A 15,924-nucleotide genomic window follows, 5' to 3' on the forward strand; every position below is an offset into this window, starting at 1 on the left:
TGTAGCGCATAAAAATCATCTGTCCTCGGTTGCAACACTCACTACCGAGTTCCAAACTGCCTCTGGAAGCAACTGTTCGTCGGGAGCTTCATGAAATTGGTTTCCATGGACGAGCAGCCGCACGCACACAAGCCTAAGATCACCATGCACAATGCCAAGCGTCAGCTGGAGTGGTGTAAAGCTCACCGCCATTGGATTCTGGAGCAGTGGAAACGTGTTCTCTGGAGTGATGAATCACGCTTCACCATATCGCAGCCCGACAGACAAATCTGGGTTTGGCGGATGCCAGGAGAATGCTCCCTGCCCGAATGCATTGTGCCAACTGTAACGTTTGGTGGAGGGGGAATAATGGCCTGGGGTTGTTTTTCATGGTTCGGGCTAGGCCCCTTAGTTCCAGTGAAGGGAAATCTTAGCTCTGCAACATACAATGACATTATAGACGATTCTGCGCTTCCAACTTTGTGGCAACAGTTTGGGGAAGGCCCTTTCCTGTTTCAGCATGACAATGCCCCCGTGCACAAAGCGAGGTCCATACAGAAATGGTTTGTCGAGATCGGTGTAGAAGAACTTGACTGGCCTGACCTCAACCCCATCGAACACATTTGGGATGAATTGGAACAGCGACTGCGAGCCAGGCCTAATCGTCCAACATCAGTGCCCAACCTCACTAATGCTCTTGTGGCTGAATGGAAGCAAATCTCTGCAGCAGTGTTCTAACAGCTAGTGAAAGGCTGTTATAGCAGCAAAGGGGGGACCCCATCTCCATATTAATGCCCATGATTTTGGAATGAGATGTACGCCGAGCAGATGTCCACATACTTTTGTTCATGTTGTGTATCTATTCAGTCCCAGAAATAACATTGTACACTTTATTAGCTGATTATTTCCAACAAAATGGTGGTTGTCTCTTCAGTACACTATGTACCCAAGGGAAAACCAATCAACATGCAATCACAGTCCAATCACAGAAAATCAGGCAAAAACATCTCCCATACAAATGCTCAATCTGTGGAAATTACTGTACCATTTGCTCTCTCCATCATTTTTCCTTTGCTTGTACTCCTAATGTCTCTTGTGATTTTGTTCAATTATCTGTAAGTGTGTGCTTTCTCAAACCTGGCCATTAATGTTAATACAGTACACAGTGTGAATCTGAAGTGTTGTGGTCACACCATTGCACAGCCACACACAGACGTTTTATAAACCAACCCTTGTGTTCTGTTTCTTTTGCTGTACAACAGAACACAGCCGAAGGTTGTTCAGCCCTAGACATTGTTTGATCATGAACACCATCGCCATTCATTTTTAACACAAAGATTTGACATGCGTTACCTCACGCTACACCAAGGCATTCTTTGTGTGTTGTGTCTCTGGAATAGGTAGGTGGGTGCTTGGATTGTTGGTGGAAATGCATTGTGATCGCAGAGGAAGGTCGAGTTCAGTAGTTGATGCTAGATGTGTGCTTTTCACAGGGACCTGATCAAAGTACTGAAGTGGTACGTGGATCGCATCGTAGATGCCGAGCACCAAGATCACATTCAGCAGGTCCTCAAGGTGAGTGTGTGCACCTGAACGCACACGCGCACACGCATCCTCTTCAGCGTGTGTTGAGGATCCCTCAGTAGCATTCATTAGTCTCTTTTCGCCCCTCTCTCTCATATTGTTGCTGCATGCAATTTCAAAAAGTGGAAATACTACACTTTGGGTGTTCAACATTTCCAGAACACATGACTTTTAATGGCCTAGTAGCACACATAATTGCAGGGAGCCACATCAACGACACTAATATGTTTCCCCATTGTGTTTTAATACCAGTGGTGTCTAGCGTTATGGTGGATGACTGATATTGTCAGGGAGTAACTCGTCCGTCCGTCCCCCCCCCCAGGCCACGGAGTACATCTTTAAGTACATCATCCAGTCCCGGCGTCTCTTCGCTCTCGCCACGGGGGGTCAGAGCGAGGAGGAGTTCCGCTGCTGCATCCACGAGCTCTTCATGTCTATCCGCTTCTTCCTGTCCCAGGAGAACAAGATCACCAGCCCTGTCACGCAGACACAGGTGTGTGTGTGTGTGTGTGTGTGCATGTGACATTGACACAGTAGCTTGACTCAGTGCAGACATGAAACATGCCCCATATGATTGATAGAGAGCACTGAGGTTGTCAACATTGCATCCTGGTCTGTCTTGCTTTATATGGCATAGGCAATAACAGGTGTGTGTGTGCGCGTGTGTGTGTGTGTGTGCGTGTGTCCGCGTCCGTTTATATTTCAAGCAATCCCACTTAATTCAGTTTGATTTGTAAGAAAATGTTTTTAATGGAATTTCATGCTGATATAAAGGAGATACTTGGTCATTCATATTTCATGCTTTGTCTTGGGGGGCTGCACAGCATGAAACCTAAAAGAAGAAGACTAAAACAAAGCTGCTAAACACACCCACAAATAATTAGAATTACACACAGTGTAGTGTGTGTGTCTTCACGTGTCTTCAGCTGATGTCTTTGTTTGTAGACACACACAGTAGTATGAGTGTGTGTGTGCGCGCGCGTGTGTGTGTGTGTGTTTGCTGATGTGCTTATTATACCCCAGAGACCCCTTTGTCCTCCTTCCCCCAAATAATCTTGATCCTAATCTACAGTAATACATTATTTATGTGTGTGTGTGTGTGTGTGTGTGTGTGTGTGTGTGTGTGTGTGTCTGCTCTCTTTAATAATCATCTCTCCCCAGTGGCTCTCTGTTGGCCTCCAGCCTGTCTTACCCTTGTGCCCTCCACAGATAATGTGTGGGTCTAATTCATGGTTGCACACTAGGATATAAACCACTGGGCTGTATGTGTACGTGTGTGTGTTGTCTGTTTGTGTGTGTGTGTTGTCTGTTTGTGTGTGTGTGTGTGTGTGTGTGTGTGTGTATGTGTGTGTGTGTGTGTGTTTGCTGCACACTTAGCTGTGTAAACTCCCGCAGCAGCCCACCCTAATGGACCCAGCTGATAATGACCTGGCCCGTAAAGTCTGTCTGTACACCCCGTTGCGTGAGTGACCGTTCACTCTGGCTCACACTCTCTGCTGGAGATCCTTACCACACACTGCGCTGTTATTTTCACCTCGTGTGTGTTGTTATTTCACCCTGGTGTCATCACGCTGCTCCACCTTTCCTCCCTCCCAGTGCCGCTGGGAAATCATTTTAACTAGGCACAGAGGCTCCCTGTCAGAACAGCAACAGTGCACAGTAACAGAATGCACTCTTGGCACAATCCAGTAACATAAATGGCTGATTGCTGATCTATTGTCATCTTGATCCACAACAGAACAGAACAATGGCTATAGGAGAATGCAGGTCAGGCCACTCATAATCCATGTTAATCTGGCACCCCCCCCTCATCATGTATTGCACTGTGCTGCTGTTGACGGCACCACCTGGATTAGGTGTGTTGGAGGCATTAATGAATGGTGCCCGCATGGTAAACTCTCCATGATGGCCAGTGGATTGGGATTGGAGATGAACATACATTTAATTTCCAGCCCAGTACATTAGTTTGTGAGCAGCTCTCTATGTGTCAAGGTTGAAAATTGGGGTGTAGATAGATGGGGATATTTGTGACATAAAAATCAATATATGCACAATTTGACATGACTTGTTATGCCTCTCTTAAGGGGTATATGAGGGGTATTTTGAAATCACAGTATGAGTGGAAGGATAAGTGGAAGGTAATGTTGCAGTTTTAAAGCTAATTTCCTTCAATTATACACATTTTGCCATGGGGCAGAGAGAAAAAATTGCTATTTTGTAGCTCATCTCATGCTATTCGTCACATTTTACCATGAGGATGAGATTTATTTTGTAGTTTTACATCTAATTATCTTCAATTCTACACATTTGCCATGGGGCAGAGAGAAAAAACATGTATTTTTAAAGCTCATCTCATGCTACTCTACACATGCTATGATGCTGAGAGAAAATGTTGCAGTTTTAAAGTAATTTTCCAGTGAAAATCTCACTTTTAAAAGTTCATATTCTGTTAACTTATACCTAAATAATGTTGTTGACTCATCATATACTCGTATTTGTAGCCAAACACTTCAAAACCCACATCTCAAACAGACCATTTAAAAAATGCTTGCTATTTCCTTATAGAGGTTGAGCTGGCCAATCAGCGGCCTACTCGCTTGAATATTTTGAATGACTGGTATATGCCCACATCATTCTGTTGTTGGGGTACGCCCACACCATTCCAAAAGCTGTTTTTTTAAACATACTTAACTACCATTTTCCTGGAAGGAAAACTATTTCACTCATATTGTAATTAATTGTAGGTCATGTTTCATAGAAATCTGGAAACACTGGACAGTTACTTTTAGGTAGACTTTGGACAAAAATGCAAAAGTAACGGTTTTAAACTGTATAACCTATAAATGCACCATCATACCTGGTCATTTTAATTCTTAAAAACGAATTATGAATAAGATATTTGGCTAGAGAAGTAAGATTTCTTATCAATCTCTACAGCTTCCGTTCCAAAAACAAAACCTGTGAAATGACGTCAGCACATACTGGAGGAGTTACTGGCTAGCTACAGTGTCTAGCTTAGCTAACAAACTAGCTCTGTCGGTTGCAGCGCTCATGACCAGAATAACACATCGATGAACCACCAAAGGCACACCCCATTTATGTTTGAAAATTTAAAATTGAGAAAGAGGAGTTGGACTGTTTTTCGAGCTCAACGTCGACCGTTAAAGCTAATTTCCTGAAATTGTACACATTTTGACATTACTTATGACATGTTCATATGCTATCTGGGGGGCTATAAAACAACACAATGTGGATTAAGTCAAGGGGTATGAATCATTTCTGAAGGCACCGTAGGTTAGATATAAGGGATATCAAGATGTAACTTTTATTATACTGAAGTGGAATTGTATTTCTGTACAGGCCTAGACTGTCTAGGACCCGGCCTGTTTCTGTACAGGCCGGGTCCTAGACTATTGGTTTAAGCATTGGTTATAATTGGTTTGATTTCTCATGGGCCACATTTACTGACTATACAGTAGCCTATTTGTTACTATAGCTGTAGATCACTTTAGGTAAAAGCCTCTGCTAGATAAGTGTGTTGGGGTCCTAGACCTAGACTGTATATGGTTTGAGTAACATTTTCTCATAAGGCGCATGCTGTACAGTACACAGTAGCTTATGTGTTAACTGTAAGCCACTTTAAGTAGAAGCCTGTACTACTGTACTACTGCTAGATATCTATATTTATTCCGTGTCTGTTTATGTCTGTGTGTTCCCAGGCGGTGTTCCTGCGGACGTTCCCTGCGGTGTACGGGGAGCTGCTGAAGATCTTCACGGTGAGGGAGGTGGCAGGCTTTGTCAGGGAGACGCTGGGCAGCCTGCCCGCCACCGCTCACGCTGAGTGCCCTCTGGAAGCCGTCAAGCTGCATTGTATCGCCAAGACCGTGGAGAGCCAGCTGTACACCAACCCAGGTAGGAACGCACGGCCGCACACACACAATATTGAATAACTTACGCAACACTCACAAGCAAACATTTGGGGGTTGTGTAGGCACACACACAAACACACATATCGCACACACATGATTATACACATTTGCTAGTAATTACATACACAGGCACACTTGCCAGTTAATTGTAGTTAATGGTAATTATATACTCACACAAATAGCTGTGGTAACATTTTATTAGCTGCTTGCTCAGTGGGCGGGCTGGGGGTTAAAATCACACCCAAGAGAGGGAGAAAAATAGAAAAACAGGTGTTTGAGCAGGTCATGCTTTCTAGTAATTTTGTGTCTGTGTGTGTGTGTGAGTGTGTGTGTGTATTTTCATGTTCAAGTGTGTGTACTTGTGTGTATTACAGAGTCGAGGTGTATCCTGCTCCCGGTGGTGTTGCGTCTGTTGCAGGCCCACATGCAGGAGCAGAGAGACCTGGTGATGTGTGCCCGTATCCTCACCAGCATGCTCTCTCTCATCAGGAAGGATGACTCTGTCACCACCGTGAGTACAGCTACAGCAGAGCACCATGGGTGGTGTAGTCTTTTAGGCTGCCACCTCACAGTTAATCATGGACAGACTACAAATTGTGCAAGATTTGAGGTTCTGGGTTAATCGAGATTACCACACAGTTAATACAGTGGCTTGCGAAAGTATTCATCCCCCTTGGCATTTTTCCTATTTAGTTGCCTTACAATCTGGAATTAAAATAGATTTGTTTTGGGGGGGTTGTATCATTTGATATACACAACATGCCTTCCACTTTGAAGATGCAACATATTTTTTATTGTGAAACAAACAAGACAAAAAACAGAAAACTTGAGCATGCATAACTATTCACCCCCCCCAAAAAAAAGTCAATACTTTGTAGAGCCACCTTTTACAGCAATTACAGCTGCAAGTCTCTTGGGGTATGTCTCTATAAGCTTGGCACATCTAGCCACTGGGATTTTTGCCCATTCTTCAAGGCAAAACTGTTCTAGCTTCTTCAAGTTCCGCTGGTGTACAGCAGTCTTTAAGTTATACCAAAGATTCGCAATTGGATTGATGTCTGTGCTTTGACTAGGCAATTCCAAGACATTGAAATATTTCCCCTTAAATCACTCAACTGTTGCTTTAGCAGTACACTTAGGGTCATTGTCCTGCTGGAAGGTGAACCTCTGTCCCAGTCTCAAATCTCTGGAAGACTGAAACAGGTTTCCCCTCAAGAATTTCCCTGTATTTAGCGACATCCATCGTTCTTTCAATTCTGACCAGTTTCCCAGTCCCTGCCAATGAAAAACATCCCCACAGCATGATGCTGCCACCACCATGCTTCACTGTGGGGATGGTATTCTCGGGGTGATGAGAGGTGTTGGGTTTGCACCAGACATAACGTTTTCCTTGATGGCCAAAAAGCTCAATTTTAGTCTCATCTGACCAGAGTACCTTCTTCCATGTGTTTGGGGAGTCTCCCACATGCCTTTTGTCGAACACCAAACGTGTTTGCTTATTTTTTTCTTTAAGCAATGGCTTTTTTTTCTGGCCACTCTTCCGTAAAGCCCAGCTCTGTGGAGTGTACGGCTTAAAGTGGTCCTATGAACAGATACTCCAATCTCCGCTGTGGAGCTTTGCAGCTCCTTCAGGGTTATCTTTTGTCTCTTTGTTGCCTTTCTGATTAATGCTCTCCTTGCCTGGTTTGCGAGTTTTGGTGGGCGGCCCTCTATTAGCAGGTTTGTTGTGGTGCCATATTCTTTCATTTTTAAAATAATGGATTTAATGGTGCTCCGTGGGATGTTCAAAGTTTCTGATATTTTTTTATAACCCAACCCTGATCAGCACTTCTCCACAACTTTGTGCCTGACCTGTTTGGAGAGCTCCTTGGTCTTCATGGTGCCGCTTGCTTGGTGGTGCCCCTTGCTTAGTGGTGTTGCAGACTCTGGGGCCTTTCAGAACAGGTCTACATACTGAGATCATGTGACAGATCATGTGACACTTAGATTGCACACAGGTGGACTTTATTTGACTAATTATGTGACTTATGAAGGTAATTGGTTGCACCAGATCTTATTTAGGGGCTTCATAGTAAAGGGGGTGAATACATATGCATGCACCACTTTTCCGTTTAATATATATATATTTTTTAATTAATCAAGTTTTTTTCATTTCACTTCACCAATTTGGACTATTTTGTGTATGTCCATTACATGAAATCCAAATAAAAATCAATTTAAATGACAGGTTGTAATGCAACAAAGTAGGAAAAACGCCAAGGGGGATGAAAACATTTGCAAGGCCCTGTAGGCATTGCTCAAAAATGTTATTGTTCCCTTATTTGATAACAACAATGTGTATTGTGATCTCAATAAAGCTTTGTTTGTTTGCGTGGCGTGATAAAATAAACTAGCAAAACCTGCCAGACTGACAATAGACACCAATAAATCTGGTTTATTGAACAAGTAATGAAGTAAACCGATAGGTGCAAGAACAAGTAAACAATCCAATTGGAATCCATCAATGAAACAGTGTGGATGTGGCTGTTTGTCCCTGTGAGCGTGTTAGTCTCATCGTGACCTTGACACAGTGCTGGCCTGTTTGGCTGAGAAGCAACTAATCGCACGCGCACACACACACACATGCACACACACGCACACATGCACACACGCACACACGCACACACACACGCAACTCTGACACACACACACACACACACACACACACACACACACACACACACACACACACACACACACACACACACACACACACACACAGACAGGGATGTGAACATGGCTAAGATGAAGTGACAGCAGGAGCAGCCAGTGTGCCAGCCTGACACTCTCTCATTATCACTTTGTCTGTCCAACACGGGGCTCTCTTCTCCTGTCAGGATGAGAGGGGGAATGGAGTGGGCAAATGGACTCTCTGCCTTGGCCTTAGTTTCCCTCTGCTGTTGCTGTGGCTCAACGAGCAGGCTGGCAATGTGGATCACACACACACACACACACACACACACACACACACACACACATACTCACATTTTATCTCTCTATTGTGTGTCCAATTTGTCTAAGACTGGTTTGGCTAGTATGGGCTAGTGGTCTATTTTTTTGTCTCACCTGTGTTTGCATACTGTCTGTATGGGTAATGTGTGTGTACAAACTGCAGGCATGATTATGTACCTGTGTGAAACTTAATGTGCACTTGTGTGTGTCCCGAGGATCCGGTGGTTTCTGAGGAGGTGGATCTGATAGTGGACAGTCTGCTGGTTGTCCTGATGAGGACTATCCTTGAGATCACTAACAGGCCACAACCAGCCGGGACCAATATGAGACTGCAGTTCCAAGACATCACGGTTAGTGTGTGTGTGTGTGTGGGTGCATGTGTGTGTATCTAACTGCTAGTCATTCTAAATATAGCATGAGGTTTTAAGGTCAATGATTGAAACTGCAATTGTGGTCAAAAAGAGCCGTGCTTCTGTCCTGCTCTTAACCGCAGCCGAGTTTAGAGAAAACCATTCTCTTACATTTCCATTTGACATTTTGCCAAATGTCAAACCACCTAAACAAGTAGAAAATAACCACTTAATTTCTCTCCCAGCTTGTTCAGACTGTAGTATTTACAGGTCTTCCATGGAGATACATGGTCTTCCATCTCTCTCACTGTTAGATCTAGTATATGTGGCCAATGTCTCAGATTTTAAAAGCTGTTGCTCTTCTTTCTCACTATCTGTCTTTCTCTCTCTCTCTTCTCTGTGTGTCTCTCTCTCTCGTTCTCTCTCTCTCTTTCACTCTCTCTGTCTCCATTTTTCTCTCTCTCTTTCTCTCTTTATCTTTCTCTCTCTCTCTCTCTACAGGGGGAGTTTGTGGCATGCCTGCTGGCTCTCCTCAGACAGATGAGTGATAAACATTACCAGCAGCTCCTGCAGACCTTCACCAGCAAGGATGACCTGAGGGTAAGCCTACACACAGACACACACACACACCACTCAGCAGAATCTGACTGATGACTCAGCTTATGTGTCATAGTCAGTAGCAAGAGAGTGTGTGTGTGTGTGTGTGTGTGCGTGCGTGCGTGCGTGCGTGCATGCAGAATGTGGAATGTGGAACGGTCATGCCAGGGGTTGAGGAAGAGGTGGGATGGAGAGATAGGAATGTTGAAATGGGGTCACTAAGTTCACAGTAATAGGAAGGAATACCATAAATGCACACTATGGATATCATGAATGCACTCCCACTCTGAATGCATTACTTTAGATTCACAGTTTGGTGATGTGCTGAATGGCAATTGCTGTTAAACAAAGTAAATGTAGTGTGCTCTTTTTTTCTGTTTTTCAGGACTTCCTCTTGCAGATCTTCACCGTGTTCCGCATTCTGATTCGGCCAGAGATGTTCCCGAAAGATTGGACTGTCATGCGGTTGGTCACCAACAAGTAAGACCCCTTTTCCCCCTTGCAGTAGCTAACCTATTTGATTCAAAATGGTGTGCCTCCATTACTCATCATTAGCTGACACCTGTTTATAGTCTGGTTATAGTCTGGTTTATCAACATAATCTCATTATGCACTCTCTCTCTCTTTCTCAGTGTCATCATAACAACAGTCCTGTACCTCTCTGATGCTCTGAGGAAGAACTTCCTCAATGAGAAGTTTGACTACAAGGTAAGAGCTGCTATCATCCACTTTGTATTGAAAAAGCATGTAGTGACCTGTCATTGACTTGCTATAATGTGGTTTAATGCGTCTTCCGTAGGTGTGGGACTCGTACTTCTATCTGTCCGTCATCTTCATCAACCAGCCCTGTCTTCAACTGGAGTCCTTCTCTCCATCCAAGAGGAAGAGGGTACTGGAGAAGTAAGTCTTGTCTCTACATGCACACTCGCTAACTTTCTTCACTTTTCACATCCTGGGTTTGGCCCTGTTCTGACCTCGCGCTCTCTGGTGTTATCTCGTTGTACAGGTATGGGGACATGAGGGTGATGATGGGTTGTGAGATCTTCAGCATGTGGCAGAACTTGGGTACGACACAGTCACATTCTCGTTCTCTTCCTGTGTCACGTCGTTGGATTCTTGCTCGCCTCTCAGGGGAACGTAGTTGATCTCGCTCTTTCTCTCCTGCTACCTCCATCTCTCTCCAGGTGAGCACAAGTTGAACTTCATCCCGGCGATGATAGGTCCGTTCCTGGAGGTGACCCTGGTTCCCCAGCCTGACCTGAGGAACGTCATGATCCCTATCTTCCATGACATGATGGACTGGGAGCAAAGGAGGAGCGGAAACTTCAAACAGGTAATGGCCAGAGCTGTCCGTATTTTGCAGGTCATATAGCTCTGGTACTGGACTGGCTGGGACCAGCACTAGCACCCCCTGGTGGCACTTTACAGATATTGCAGTTCCACCAAGACCAGACCGACTGTGCCCAATGGTGGCATCCGTGTGTTGATATAGATTGATTACATAAACAATTTGTTCTCACGTCAGGTGGAGGCCAAGCTGATCGACAAACTGGACAGTCTGATGTCAGAAGGCAAAGGAGACGAGACGTACAGAGAGCTCTTCAACAGCATGTGAGTCGGCGGGAACACGCATACAGTCACGCTGTACTGTAAACGTCGTTACCAGAATCAGTTTGTCTGTGTGTTGTATTGAGTAAGGGAGGAGGACTCGTGGAGGGATGTATGTGGGGAGGGAAGGGTGGGAAAAGGGAAGTGTTTTGAGTACTCCAGACAAGCACCTCCCCTCATATCCATACTCCTTCATGCCTCCTTTCTGAGATCTCCTAGTATGTGTACTCAGGTTGGTCCCTTCACCTTGCATGCTAGGTGCTAGGTGCTGTGTGTGTGTGTGTGTGTGTGTGTGTGTGTGTGTGTGTGTGTGTGTGTGTGTGTGTGTGTGAGAGTGTTTTATTGTTGTTGGCCTGTGCAGTGTTCATGCAATTCTCTCCCTATCACAAGCCCATACATCATAGTCCCACTTTTTTGTCAAACATCAATTGGGCCATTTATGAATGTTTCACCAGCTTTGAGATGTATACGCTTTATGAGCTATTATATGAGCGCTATAACTACTTTATGAGCTCTGTAACTAGTTTGTAAACAAGTGTCAACGTTAGGTTAGAGCTCAGCATAAGGCGACATTCATTTACAGTACGTACAGTCCAGTATCCATGCGTCACTGCCTTGTCCACCATCAGGGCACGTGCCGAACACTGCACAGCTCTAGTGCCACCACATTGATCTCCCTCCACCACCACAGCCTTTTACATGTGCGGTCTGGATACAGCTAATTTCAGTATATCGGTCAAGTTTCCCATAACATGGGGTGCAGACACTCTTGAGCCTTTATGGCTGTACACAAGTATTTTTGTTTCTTTCCGTCTCCCTGACTGACATCACTAACCCTGAACTAACTTGTGTGAGTGTGTGCGGATATAATTAATCTATTAATATTCATTTGTTTTGCCATTGCGTTCCCGGAGTAGAATCCCTCTGTTTGGTCCGTACCCTAGGTAAGACACACCAATACTCTACACACAGTGTGTTGTCCTTCTGTTAGGGAATTCCTTTACTGCTGGGATACAGGACCGCATGATTGACAGCAGGTTGAAGAGTTTATTGCTCCCTTTTTCTGTATTTTTCTCTGACTTCTCTCTTTTTCTTGCTCTCTTCTTTCTTCTATGCCTATTTCTCTCTCTCCTCTCTCTCTCTCTCTCTCTCTCTCTCTCTCTCTCTCTCTCCTCTCTCTCTCTCTCTCTCCTCTCTCTCTCTCTCTCTCTCTCTCCTCTCTCTCTCTATTCCAGTCTGTTGAAGAAGATTGAGAGGGAGACGTGGAGGGAGAGTGGCATCTCTCTCATCGCCACCGTCACGCGTCTGATGGAGAGGCTGCTGGACTACAGGGACTGCATGAAGCTGGGGGAGGTGGATGGGAAGAAGATTGGCTGCACCGTCAGTCTGCTGGTCAGTGACAGTCTCTCTCCGCCCTGTGGCCCTTGAAGAGATTCAATCACTGCTCTCCTCTCACCATAGAAACCCCATGTATTTGTTGCTAGCCTTTTGTCCCTTTGAACTATTGTGTTAAGAGAGCAGGACCCAAGCTGTGTTTCTGTTCCATTCCCAGTGATGATAAAGTTGCTATGATGATCGTGCTTTTTAGACCAGGGCTCAAATAGTTCACAGCCCCCTCATACAATACACAATGTTCTGGGTTGTCCTTGTTGCCATGCCAACCTGGGGGATTTATTTTGTGCGTGGTGTCTTTCAGTCCTGCAGGTTTATCTTACATAACGGACCGAAGCGCTAGAGCCTGAAAGCACTTGTTCATGTGGACCGATAGCACAGAGTTCATTACTATTCAGTGGCAGATAAATGATTGTGCACTTTGCTCTCTCTCGCTCTCTCTCTCTCAATCTCTCTCTGTCCCCCCCGTTGCCTGTCTCTAGAATTTCTACAAAACTGAGTTGAACAAGGAGGAGATGTACATACGCTACATACACAAGCTGTACGAACTGCACCTGAAAGCACAGAATTACACAGGTACACTGTAAAACGTGGCCTGTAAATTAAGCCATGTAATAAGTGTGTGTGTGAATGCTATGTTCGGGCTGTGAGTGTGCCTGTTCGTGGGCTCAAGGGTTTGGCATAACCATGACTATGTGGTGTTGTTGTGTGTTGTACAGAGGCCTCCTACACGCTTCTGTTGTATGACGAGCTGTTGGAGTGGTCCGATAGGCCCCTCAGAGAGTTCCTCAACTACCCCATGCAGAGCGAGTGGCAGAGGAAGGAGTACCTCCATCTTACCATTGTACAGAACTTTGACAGAGGGAAGGTGGGATCTCTCTCTTGCCCTTTCTTTCACTCCCTTTGCCTCCGTCTCACTCTTTCACTCTTTTATCTCTTGTTCATTGTTTCTGTCTCTCGTTCTCTCTCTCCTTCCCCACACTCAACATTAACAATTACCCTGGAATAGTGTCGTAATTAAAAAGGCAGTCTTATTTGAATGCTCTGCTCAGCAACTCCCATTACTTTATTTCTCTGCTGAATCATTCAAAATGTCCTCCGCCGTTATTCTTTGCCCAATTTCCCTGTGAATTCACGACCAAAGCCATCTGCTAGCTGCCGCTGCCTTGGGATTAAAACACAGCAGGAAAGGAAAGCTTTCATTTCATTAGCACGGTGGCTGGGTGTAGCACCTGCATGGGGACTGCAGGTCTGCCTTGGCAGTTGGCACGGTTATTGTTAGTACACTACCACCACCCAGTGGTCAACACTCATACTGCAGCTAGTGTCCTCTGCAGGCCATTTGACATGTTTTGTCAGCATCTCAATATTCTAAAGAGGTTTCCTTCCCTTGAATCCTTATCCTGCTAATGTGAAAGAAATGAAAAGGCGAAAACACGTTCCTATTGAGATGTGACCATTGTTAATGTGATAATGTGTTTTGTTTCTTCAGTGTTGGGAGAACGGGATCATTCTGTGCAGAGAGCTGGCGGACCAGTACGAATCCTACTACGACTACAGGAACCTCAGCAAGATGAGGGTGAGTTACTTTATATCTTCTCGGTATATCTCCACGCTGACTGATCCCTGACCAGTTATGACATAACCTAATAGTGTTTTGTAACCTGACATTTCCTCTTGACAGATGATGGAGGCATCGCTGTATGATAAGATCATGGACCAGCAGAGACTGGAGCCAGAGTTCTTCAGGGTCGGCTTCTATGGCAAGAAGTTCCCCTTCTTCCTAAGGGTACCGCTCTGTTTTATCACTGGTTTTGTTAATGAAAGGACCTTTTAGAGGCCATAGAACTGCTCTTGAAGGCGTTTGCTCTCCCAATTTCCATCTGCACTTCTAAGCAAGTTGCTAATGAAGTATATTGCCTCTTAGTTTCCTCAAAAGGACTCGTAACTATGAATTCATAACCAACGTAACACAAAAGCAACCTCATAGGAATTGTTAGTGTGTGTTCATTAGATTTACAAATAAATTCTATTTTGAAGTTACATCATTAGAGGATTTGACCTCTAGACACTGTAGCAGATGCTGTAACTGTCCACTAGATGTCATGTTAACCCCTGTGCTGTCTCTGTTCTGCCTCTGATGCTCTCTGCCTCGTTTGCAGAATAAGGAGTTTGTGTGCCGTGGCCATGACTACGAGAGGCTGGAGGCCTTCCAGCAGCGCATGCTGAATGAGTTCCCCCATGCCATCGCCATGCAGCACGTCAACCAGCCTGACCAGACCATCTACCAGGCCGAGGCTCAGTGTATCCTATATTGACCTAGACAACATACACTATACACCACACACACACACACTAGTTTGTTTTACTATCCTTGTGGGGACCAAACAATTGATTTCCATTCAAAATCCTATTTTCCCTAACCTTAAACCTAACCCTTTACATTCGTAGGAATTGGCCTATACGGTGGATAGGGCTACATTGAAGTGTGTTTCTTACAGAAGATATATGGAATACATATGTATAACCATGGTAAAAAAAAATTAAACAGGAACAGTTTGGAGATTAGGGAAAAATTATTAGACTAAAGGTGAGGACACAACGAAGTCTGAAAACACTCTGGATACATTCAGTAACATGATAAGAATATTCTTGGAGAACGTGGGGTAGGTGCAACATAAGACAAAACAATGACAACGTTTTGAGTGAGAGATCAAACTAGTTGTCTCCAAGTGATCACACGCACCTCTCCAGTGTGCACAGTTCCTAAGTCATTTCCATGCTCATTTATGACTCAAAAGAAGAGTCTTCAACCACAAGGTGCTTCTTTGAGCTCTCCTAGCTGTGCCGTCGACAAACCAGAACAAGCCGGCTTGTAGTTGTTTTGATTGGAACACAGCCCCGCATCCCCGCCATCTATCCCCGGGCATCATTTGAAAGCTTGTTCTATTGCCAACATGATTAGCTTTTACAAGGCAATTCAGAGAAGCAGATAGCCATTTCGGTGCGTATAGAACGTACTCATGAGTGCATTCAGATGCAAAGTCCGCAGCAGATTTTCTTCACAGTACACCAAACATGGTCTCATTCTGTTCAGGACAACCCAGGGTACTACGCCATGTCATCTTGTAACTGTACATCAAACATAGTGATCATAAACGTTGACACTGTATATTTGATGAGTTTTATGATATGGACTATGGTGTTTTGGCTTGTATGACATTTAAAGCTGTATTTATTATAATCCTCAACGTCTCGTCTTTATAAATACATTGAGTCCTCTTAAATTTACAGCATTTCTCTCACTCGGACAACCAAAACATTTGCAAAAGTGTCCCAATTAGCAGGAGGGATGGGGACTGTCGCGCGTGGTGCTCATGTTCAGAACGTCTGTCAAGTCAAAACCCACACAGTGCTCTGATGTCATGTATAGCATATTACTGTACAGCCACTGTGTTTCAATTTAGGCACCTGACCAAATCTGCCATTTTCAA

The 15,924-nt window shown here is 44.6% G+C and overlaps 1 protein-coding gene across 5 annotated transcripts in view; it reads left to right on the forward strand.

Moving 5' to 3' along the window:
* Window positions 1-15,924, forward strand: part of LOC110500216 (dedicator of cytokinesis protein 4) — a 146,183-nt gene that overhangs the window by 101,474 nt on the left and 28,785 nt on the right. For 3 of the 5 annotated variants that reach the window (XM_036957600.1, XM_036957603.1, XM_036957601.1), the window contains exons 21-39: window positions 1,473-1,554; window positions 1,886-2,056; window positions 5,283-5,475; window positions 5,867-6,003; window positions 8,699-8,833; window positions 9,335-9,433; window positions 9,816-9,910; window positions 10,063-10,138; window positions 10,230-10,330; window positions 10,437-10,495; window positions 10,615-10,763; window positions 10,956-11,041; window positions 11,956-11,982; window positions 12,274-12,430; window positions 12,913-13,006; window positions 13,150-13,298; window positions 13,923-14,009; window positions 14,115-14,219; window positions 14,593-14,734. In XM_036957600.1, coding sequence (XP_036813495.1) covers window positions 1,473-1,554; window positions 1,886-2,056; window positions 5,283-5,475; window positions 5,867-6,003; window positions 8,699-8,833; window positions 9,335-9,433; window positions 9,816-9,910; window positions 10,063-10,138; window positions 10,230-10,330; window positions 10,437-10,495; window positions 10,615-10,763; window positions 10,956-11,041; window positions 11,956-11,982; window positions 12,274-12,430; window positions 12,913-13,006; window positions 13,150-13,298; window positions 13,923-14,009; window positions 14,115-14,219; window positions 14,593-14,734 — 2,144 coding nt within the window. The remainder of the gene's footprint in view (window positions 1-1,472; window positions 1,555-1,885; window positions 2,057-5,282; window positions 5,476-5,866; window positions 6,004-8,698; window positions 8,834-9,334; window positions 9,434-9,815; window positions 9,911-10,062; window positions 10,139-10,229; window positions 10,331-10,436; window positions 10,496-10,614; window positions 10,764-10,955; window positions 11,042-11,955; window positions 11,983-12,273; window positions 12,431-12,912; window positions 13,007-13,149; window positions 13,299-13,922; window positions 14,010-14,114; window positions 14,220-14,592; window positions 14,735-15,924) is intronic. The other 2 variants (XM_036957602.1, XM_036957604.1) reach the window with 1 other exon arrangement.

The sequence above is a fragment of the Oncorhynchus mykiss genome, chromosome 21 (genome assembly GCF_013265735.2).
Source record: "Oncorhynchus mykiss isolate Arlee chromosome 21, USDA_OmykA_1.1, whole genome shotgun sequence".
Classification (NCBI taxonomy): Eukaryota; Metazoa; Chordata; class Actinopteri; order Salmoniformes; family Salmonidae; genus Oncorhynchus; species Oncorhynchus mykiss.